A 9,497-nucleotide genomic window follows, 5' to 3' on the forward strand; every position below is an offset into this window, starting at 1 on the left:
ATCAGACACCTGGAATATTTTTATTTCTTATCTTTTGTTGTTTACTAGTACAATGGGATTCACCAAATGGACCCAGGTGCAAAAATCAGGACTCAGACTTATTTGCAGGGGGAGGCCTTGGCTTCCCTGAACCCAGGGGAGTTGAGTGGGGCAGAATCCTTCACCACACCTGAGGGCAGCAGAGTAGATTTGGGATTGCCTTAGATTTAGGATTGCCGTAGATTTGGGATTGCTTTAGCTGCACTATAAGGGGTTGGACTAGATGACCGCTGGGGGCATTTCCAACACTGCAATTCTAAGATTCCATCTTACTAAGATAAACCGTCCTGGAAACAGCTAAAAGTGACCATCCTGGAGCCATCTATGGCTTTTTTTAAAAAACAAAAAAAGTGCCTATAGTAGAGGAATGAAACCGCAAGCCATTTGGAATCTGCACTCCAGATGAGTAATTGGTGGCACTTTGACGAAAATGCATTCTGAGACACCGAGATGTAAAGCGCATTAATGATTATGGCAGGTTATGTATCTTAATTATCCAATTTCAGTCACTTACAGTAATGGAACAACCAAGGGCAAATATGAGGATGCGGCAGAAACCTTGATGAAAGCATGTGGCAGAGATCTCAAAGGCTACTTTGTTGTTACTGCTGTTTATTTTATTTTATCTGCATATTCAAGCCCCGGAGAAAATATACACAGGCCCATTTAATTACACACAGGCATTTAAAAAGTCTGCAAAGTTTACTGCCCCTCTCCATTTGAGGTCCACACAGCTTCTGCCGCCATTGGCTGAGTCTCTGTGATGTCATGGAATGCTCATAAACACACACACACATACATTCCCGCCTGCTAGAGAGGGGAAACTGTCAGCGATGGAATGTGGTCAAACACTGCAGGGCTATGAAGTGTGTGTGTGTGTGTGTGTATTTGGGGTTCATGAGATGGAGCAAATCCTTGCTTGGTGCTGAGGCATAAGCTGATCTGTGAACAAGCAAGAAAGGCTTTTGGGGGCTGGGAGCAACTCAAAGATGTGGAGTTGAGACCGCTTTGGTCCCTCATCAAGCTTGCATCTTGTCCTACTTACAAGGGAAAGAGAGCTTTAGTTAAAAGAATGTTCCAGGCCTTTATGAGATAATTTTTGATTCAATGAGCATTGATTAATTGAGCCCAATGTCCAAGTCATCAGAAAGCTCTTTTAATTTGTACGGGAAAGTGCAGCGGAGAACAGTTGCGGGGATGCCATCTGCTCTGACCCAGATACCCTAACCTACCTAGTATTATGAGATGAGAGGCAGTGTGGCATAATGGTTAGAGCATGGGTAGGCAAACTAAGGCCCAGGGGCCAGATCCTGTCCAATTACCTTCTAAATCCGGCCCGTGGATGGTCTAGGAATCAGCATGTTTTTACATGAGTAGAAGGTGTCCTTTTATTTAAAAAGCACCTCTGGGTTATTTGTGGGGCATAGGAATTTGTTCACCCCCCAAAAAATCTAGTCTGGCCCCCACAAGGTCTGAGGGACAGTGGACTGGCCTCCTGCTGAAAAAGGTTTCTGACCCCTGGGTTAGAGTGTTGGACTATGACCTGGTAAGACCAGGGTTCCATTTCCCTCTCAGCCATGATGAAGGTCACTGTGTGTGACCTTGGGCCAGTCGCCATCTCTCAGCTTTAACCTACCTCACAGGGTTGTTGTGATGATGAAACGAGGGAAGGGAGAACTGTGCGTCCACCTTCAGGAGGAAAAAAGTGGAACATAGATGTAAAAAATAAAACCACTCTGCACATGCGCTCTATGTGGGGCTACCTTTGAAGGTGACCCGGAAACTACAACTAATCCAGAATGCGGCAGCTAGACTGGTGACTGGGAGCGGCCGCCAAGACCACATAACACCGGTCTTGAAAGACCTACTCTGGCTCCCAGTACATTTCCGAGCACAATTCAAAGTGTCGGTGCTGACCTTCAAAGCCCTAAACGGCCTCGGTCCAGTATACCTGAAGGAGCGTCTCCACCCGCATCATTCAGCCCGGACACTGAGGTCCAGCTCCGAGGGTCTTTTGGTGGTTCCTTCACTATGAGAATTGAGGTTACAGGGAACCAGGCAGAGGGCCTTCTCAGTGGTGGTGCCTGCCCTGTAGAACGCCCTCCCACCAGATGTCAAAGAGAACAACAACTACTGGTAACAAACTTTTAGAAGACATCTGAAGGCAGCCCTGTTTAGAGAAGCTTTAATAGGTTATTGTATTTTAATATTCTGTTGGAAGCCGCCCAGAGTGGCTGGGGGAACCCAGCCAGATGGGCAGGGTATAAATAATAAATGATGATGATGATGATGATGATGATGATGATTACATGGGCAGAGAACCTTTGGTCTTCAGTTCATCCCAGTGGTGTGATCATGGCAGTTTGGGAATCTGAACTTAATGGTCTTATGGAGAGACCCCTCCATAGTCAGTTAAGTGAATGAGCTGGCTTACTTGGCTTCGCCCCCATGATGCATTGCTTTTCTTGCTTTTCCTGCTAGCTGCAGCCTGGGTTTCTGCTTCCCACAAGTCCTGCCCTGATGGTGCTCATGTTACTTTCTGGTGCTGAGTTTGTGGGTGGAGTGAACCCTCCACTGGGCATGTCAGAATGTCTGTACTCACGCAGGAACCCCAAAACACCCCCATAGAGTGGTCCAGAGCAGAAAGCTCACTCTCACCATAACTGCTTAGGCATAGAGGGTTGTATGCTATTAAGTACAATGCTCCATCTGTCAGAGGTTCTTTGCATTGCAGGGGGTTGATCTAGATGTCCACCTGAGGCCCCTTACAACTCTACATTTCCCCCTTTCTTTCCAATCTTAAGTTCAGGTCTATACATTTGCACATTAATTTGTTGTTGTTGTTGTTGTTGTTGTGACTATTACTATTCTAATTATTCAAGTCCTCCAGAAAATTCAATAGCATTTTATGAATTTCTGTTAATTCTGTTAATTCTGTTAATGTTTGCATGCAATTTTGCCTAACATACCCATTCTGGCAAAGCCCTGATACAGTGCATTTCTGCATGCTATTGTCAATAAGAGATGCATTTTGATGCATGATTGAAACACACGCACACATCCGGTATACGCACTTCCACACACATGACTTGGCTGGAGAACGGCATTGCAAAATTTGGAGAGCTGTTAATTCTCAAGAGGTGAATAGTGTTTTCAGTCCTTGTACCGTTTGCATTGAAAGGTGAAACTGGAATCACACTTCTCCCTGCCAAGAGACGTGAGGACAGCTGCTACCTTAAAGATCACTGACCATTAGGTTCAGTCGTGGACAACTCTGGGATTGTGGTGCTCATCTCAGTTTACTGGCTGAGGGAGCCGGCGTACAACTTCTGGGTTATGTGGCCAGCATGACTAAGCCACTTCTGGCGAACTAGAGTAGCGCAAGGAAACGCCATTTACCTTCCTGCAGGAGTGGTACCTATTTATCTACTTGCACGTGCTTTCAAACTGCTTTCGAACTGTATGTGCTTTCAAACTGCTAGGTTGGCAGGAGCAGGGACTGAGCAACGGGAGCTCACCCCGTCACAGGGATTTGAACCGCCGACCTTCTGATCAGCAAGCCCTAGGCTCTGTGGTTTAGACCACAGTGCCACCCACATCCCAGCTGCTGCCTTAGATGCCTTTAAATGGAATTAGATCGGATCATGGAAGAACATAAGAAGAGCCTCCTGGATCCGGCCAAAAATCAGTGGCGTGTGGTGAAATTTTTAATAGGCGACCAGTTAGGGCTGCAGGAGCCGGCTTGCGAGGGTACTTGTGTGGGTGGGATGTCCGGACTTTGCACGTGAGCATCGTGCTTCCTTCCCTAAGCCGGGTGTCACAAAAGTCCAGTGCCTGCCCCTCTCTCCACCAAGCAGTGGCCAGAGAACATGGGCTTTGGGAAGGAATTGGTTTGGGAGTCACGGGTGGGTGGCCTGCTAAATGCCACCCCCCTCAGTGAGGGCACCTGGGGCAATCACCTGGGCCCCTCACCCCCCCTTCCTATGCCCCTGGGTGGCAGGAGGGTTCTTGGACCCCATCGGAGCAGATTCCTGGGCTTTGGGAAGGAGGCGCCAGGGGAACATTTAGGGGACTAGCCTAGCCCCCCCCCCAGTCCACTGACCACATGCCGCCGCAGCCAATGACCCATACTGCATCCTGTTTTTACAACGGCCAGCCAGATACTGCAATGGGGAACACTCAACCTGAGCACTAGAGTCCTAATAATAATAATAATAATAATAATAATAATAATAATAATATGTCACCCATCTAACTGGGTTGCCCTCCTGGAAGTGCCACAAAACCTCTGCATTCCAGCCATGAGAATTTCACCAAATCCCCCCCCCCCCGCCTTTTGCTAGCTTTCTAATGCAGTTCCCTTTTTTCATTAAGAGCATAAGGAGACTCTGCTGAATCAGGCTAATGTGACCCAGCAACCTGTTCTCGCAGTGGCGTGTTCTTGTAGTTGCCTGTGGGAAACCAGTAGGCAGGATCTGAGCGCAACAGCCCTCTCCCCTCCTGTGGTTTCTATAGCCCCACCACAGGAGCTGGAAAGAATTGTTTGGCAGTTCCTTTTGGGCTGGGAATCACATTTAAGAACACAACACAGTGGGAGCTTGGTTCTCAAACGCCTTGGTTCTCAAACTCCGGAAACCCGGAAGCAAGTGTTCTGGTTTTCAAATGTTTTTCGGAAGCCAAACGTCCAATGCGGCATTTGGCTATTGTTTCCAGCACGCCTGCGCCAATCAGAAACTGTGCCTTGCTTTTCGAACATTTCGGAAGTCAAGCCGACTTCCGGATCGGATTAGTTTGGCGCTTTTGTTTTTGCTATTTAATTTGTGGTTTTGTTTTTGAGGCCTTTTTGGTGAATTTGTTTTTGTTTCTGTGTGGGACCCAGTTCAGCTACTGATTGATTGATTGTGTGACTGTGGAAATGGATAAAAGCCAAACAATGACTATCACCAGTGCAGGTAAGAATTTTTTTTTTTAATTTTTATCATCTACAATACTGTCTTATTTATTTTATAGTACAGTACATTGATTAATGCTTTCTTTTTATGGATCAATGGTTTCATTAGATAGTAAAATTCATGTTAAATTGCTGCTTTAGCAGTTGTTTTTAAAAGTCTGGAATGGATTAATCCATTTTGCATTACTGTTATACCTCGCGTTGTGTTTGCTTCACATTGCGGCTTTTCAGGTTACGATCATGGCAAATCCAGAAGTGTTTACTTCTGGGTTCACCTGTGCGCGCGCACAGAAGCGATTTGCGCACTTTGTGCATGCACAGAAACGCTCTATTGCGCTTTGCGCACAAACAGTAGCGGTGCTCTGCTTATGGACTTTTTGGGGTGCAAACAGCACCCCGAAATGAATTGTGTTCGTAAGTAGAGGTACCACTGTACTGTCTATGGGAAAGCACGCCTTGGTTTTGGAACGCTTTGGTTTTAGATTGGACTTCCGGAACGGATTAACTTGGAGAACCAAGGTACCACTGTAGTGTATTATGAGGCTGCTGGATCAGGCCAATGGCCATTCTAGTCCAGCATCCTGTGGCCAACCAGATGCCTGTGGAAAACCCGCAAGCAGGATTTGAGCAGAACAGCGCCTTCCCCTCCTGCGGTCCCAGCATCTGTGATCCAGAAGCATTGCTGCCTTGAGCTGTGGAGGGAGAGCCGAGCCATCAGGGCTAGCAGAAATCGAGAGCCCTCTCCTCTTCCATGAATTTGTCTAATCCTTTTTTAAAAGCCACCCAGGTTGGAGGCCATGCCTGCCTCCTGCGGGAGCGAGTTCCACAGTTCAACGATGCGCCGCATGGTTAATTGATGATTGACAGAGGACGGTTAAAATCAGAGCAACGAAGACCCTTTTGGCACAGCGCCCTGAAACACATCAATATGGGTGGGATGAACCTTTGGTCTTATCCCGCAAGACTCTCCTTATATCTTTGCATCTCTCTCTCTCCCCCCACTCACTCCCCCCAGATTGCTATACATTCATAAACAAAATCAGAAGATGACTTTGAGAGCTGAGAGGAGGGGAGAAGGGAGCTGAGTTAGCCATAGGGTTAAGCCTCCCTTGTATCACAGATAATGATGGTGTGCAGCAGGACTGTGGCACCCCGGCTCCACTGCATTTGCCTACATTCGCACTAACTAGGCCTGTATTGGCGACCGTCCAAGACCCCAAAGGCTGTGTTTAATTTGCATGCAAATTTACAAGGATTTAAGTGCCTTAAAATAAACAGATCCTGCCAACCCGCTTGTAGCTCCATCTCCCTTGACAGATTTGTGGAAATTGGCTAGTGGGCTGTGTGTGTGTGTGTGTGTGTGTGTGTGTGCGCGTGTGTGTGTGCAGCAGCAAGGCCTGTGGAATCAAGCAGCTTCACCTCCTCGTGGTTCCCGCCATCGGTGTCCTCAAACCCTTGTCTGTACCACTTCCCTGTCCGGCAGCACGAGAGTCACAGGCGAAAGGGTCCCTCTGGGGGATGGGAAAGTTTCTAACTCCTTGGTCCCAAACCGCGGTGAGACATAATCGGCCAGGAAGCGGATGTTGAACTGCCGGCCGATGCAATAGACCAGGTTCTCGATGACGGCACACTGGAAGCTGGCTGGGAAGGGCATGGGATGGGTGGCACACTCATACCAAAGCTTGGCCCTGGTGCCGCAGCGATAGACACTGATGCCCATACTCCGGTTCAGGTCAAAGCGGTAAATGAACCCATTGACGGTCACCATCTCTGTTGTCCGGTCTTTGTTTCCACCGGTGAGGCTGAACTTCCACGTATCTGTCTGCCCAACATATCTCAGCAGCATGTAGCGCAGAGTGCCCCCCGTGACGTAGATCTCTCCATCGCACGCCGTGGCGGTGTGGGCCACGGCAAAGGTATCATTGGGCAACGGGGCGGCGAAGGTCCAGCGGTCCAGGCGTGGGTCGTAGCGCTCAACAGTGTAGAGGCACTCCCCGCCAATGGCGTACAGGTAGCCGTCCAAGGCAACCAGCTTGCAGTGTGGCCTGGCTTGGTTCAGCGGGCAGATCTCGCGCCAGATGTTGGTCAAAGGGTTGTAGCAGAAAACTCGGTTGGATGGCTTCTGGCGCCTCCCCCATCCTTCACAGCCGGCTGCCACAAAGAGGTAATTGAACATGCTGCACATGGCACAACCCTTGGAGACGACTTCCAGAGGCACGTGAGTCAACAGGTGCCAGGTATCCTGTTGGTCGTCGTAGTAGCAGAGCCTGCTTGCATGCTGGCTCTCCCCCTGGGAGCTGACGTCCGCCACAGCCACGTACTTCCTCCCCCGCATCCTCCGCTGCAGGATCAGGTCCCTCTCCATGCCGTTGAGGCGGCTGTAGATTGCGTGGGTCCTGAGCACCTGGAGGTAGTTGTCGCTCATGACCTTGTAGGCCGCTTCCCGAAGCGTCTCCAGCTTCTGCTTCTTGGCCGTACACAAGACCTCATAGCAGTTCCCCAAGTCCAGGTGGATGTCGATGGAGGACTCTGAGCTGAGCGGGATGTGGAAGAACTTGGCGCCAGCCACCAGCTCCACTGTGGGTTCCTCACTCGTGTCGCTTTGGAGACTCTGCATGGACCCGACCAGTGAAGAAACGGAGCTGGAACGGAGGGGGCTGAGAGGTGGCGTGTCCAGTCCTGACAGCCCAGAAGCCAGACAGCCAAACCCTTCCATAGGGACCTGAAGCTCTGGGTTGTCTATGATTTGATGGAGGCTATCTTTCCGGCTGAAGCTGCCAGCTCCAGGTCCTGGAGGTTTCCTGGATCTCTTTTCTTGGACAGCAGCCTCATCCTGGCTCCCAGGTTGCTGGGGCTTTGTCTCATCCTGGATAAGAAGAGGAAGAGCACCAGGAGATGGAACATCCTCAGGGTCATCTTCTGCTGCTGAGGACTGGGCTGATTCCTGACCCAACCGCTCATCAGAAGCATCAGGGATGTTGATCACAGGTAGCTGAGAAAATGGTTGGGTACCCAGGCTGGTGCAGGAAGGCATTTCCTTCAGGACCGACTGGGAGATGGACTGAACGTAGTAATCATAGACTTTGCCTCTCAGGCTGGTCCCCGGGACTCCTGGTTGCCCATTACTGTTCTCCTGGAGCTTCCGCTCTTTAACAAGGCTCTCCTCCACCTGAACTTGGGCCACAGAGGAGAACATGTATGTGGTGTGTGACCCAGCATGGCTATGGTTCATCTTCAGGCCCATGTCAGAAGTGGCATGGAACGACGGATGGGTCCTCTCCTGCTCCTCTTGGGTCGGGGCTAAATGCTGCCTCTCCTCTTCTCCAGGCGGATCACTTCTCCCTCCTCCTAAGGTGGAGCCATTCTCAGCTGCAGGGTGAAGTGCTGCATGCCCAGATCCCTTCTCCTGAGCAGCCAGGCAAAGTCCATCTTCTGCAGAGCTGACATCCTTGTGGCTGCCGTTCAAACTGCAGAAGCCGCCTTCTGGGGAGAGCAAACCCAGAGAAGGCAACCTGCCCTCTGACTCCGTTGCAGTCTCTGTGACTGCGGCACTCTTTCCGTTGCTGAGGACAGCACCAGAAGTCTCCCCTCCCATCTCCTCTTCTGCCACGGAGCATTTTCTGTCTGGGGGCAGCCCGCTTCCCAGGTGACTCATCCTCTCCTTCTCCTGTTTCTTTACCTCTCTTTCCCCATCTGGCTCTCTGCAGGCAGGTGTATCTTGCCCTCTAGATTCCCCAAAGACTGCAGGCCCAGGTGCCTGAAGCGGCGGGTTACCCCCTGCCCTGTGGTTCGGCTTCTCACCCTTGCTGTTGACCCACCGGTGCCTCAGTCCAGGGGGCAGTTCTTCCTCCCTGCAGCAGACCATGCTTTCCGTCCCCTCTGCGTCTTCGCTGCCCTTGCCTCTCTCCCCGCTGGCTCCTTGCTGGCTGCCGCAGGGCACCCGAGACTTGTAATATCTGTACGCCAAAGTCAGTAGGAGGAAGGCGGCGGCCGAGAGGGCCACCCTCGCAGCCAGCTGCATGTCTGAGCTCTGCTCTCCGCTTACCTGGATGCCGGGGGTCATCCTTCCATACCACGCCGGGTGCTCAGGAATGCGAGAAATCTGAGGTTAATTATTTCTTGAGCAGGGGCTGGCTCCAAGCGGCCAAGGCCTGACTCCCAGGAAGGTGACTTTTACCTGTCGACAGGTAGAGAACACCGCAGGCTCCCTGGCTGGTCTCCCTCCCTCCCTCCCTCTCTGTATGCCAGGTGTCTGCTTACCATAGGAGGTTTGCATATTTGAACAAGGTGGGCCGGGCCGGACACAGGTGACACGGGATGTGTGTGTGTGTGTGTTTGTGTGTATTAAGTGGAAAACAAAGCAAGCAGACAAGACAGAGTCTCCCAAATGGGGGTTTAGTTTACCAAGCTTCTGTAAACAAGAGAGGAAAGTTTGGAAAGCTACGAGGAAGCAGGAAGAGAAAATGAACAGGTGCCTGTAAAAATAGACTTCCCCAAGCTGATAGGA

The 9,497-nt window shown here is 50.5% G+C and overlaps 1 protein-coding gene across 1 annotated transcript; it reads right to left on the bottom strand.

Moving 5' to 3' along the window:
• Nucleotides 1-631: 631 nt before the first annotated feature.
• Nucleotides 632-9,190, bottom strand: KLHDC7A (kelch domain containing 7A). Its single transcript, XM_081923553.1, has 2 exons — nt 6,410-9,190; nt 632-1,076 (listed from the first exon to the last, which is right to left on the bottom strand). Exon 1 carries the CDS (start codon nt 9,051-9,053, stop codon nt 6,438-6,440), a length of 2,616 nt encoding a protein of 871 aa, XP_081779679.1. The 5' UTR covers nt 9,054-9,190; the 3' UTR covers nt 632-1,076; nt 6,410-6,437.
• Between the last annotated feature and the right edge of the window lie 307 nt (nt 9,191-9,497).

Source organism: Podarcis melisellensis, assembly GCF_964234715.1.
Source record: "Podarcis melisellensis genome assembly, chromosome: 8".
NCBI classification, from domain to species: domain Eukaryota; kingdom Metazoa; phylum Chordata; class Lepidosauria; order Squamata; family Lacertidae; genus Podarcis; species Podarcis melisellensis.

Bases quoted from the DNA above. Each gene is read 5' to 3' on its own strand.
- KLHDC7A (XM_081923553.1), bottom strand. From the start codon at position 9,053: ATGACCCCCGGCATCCAGGTAAGCGGAGAGCAGAGCTCAGACATGCAG.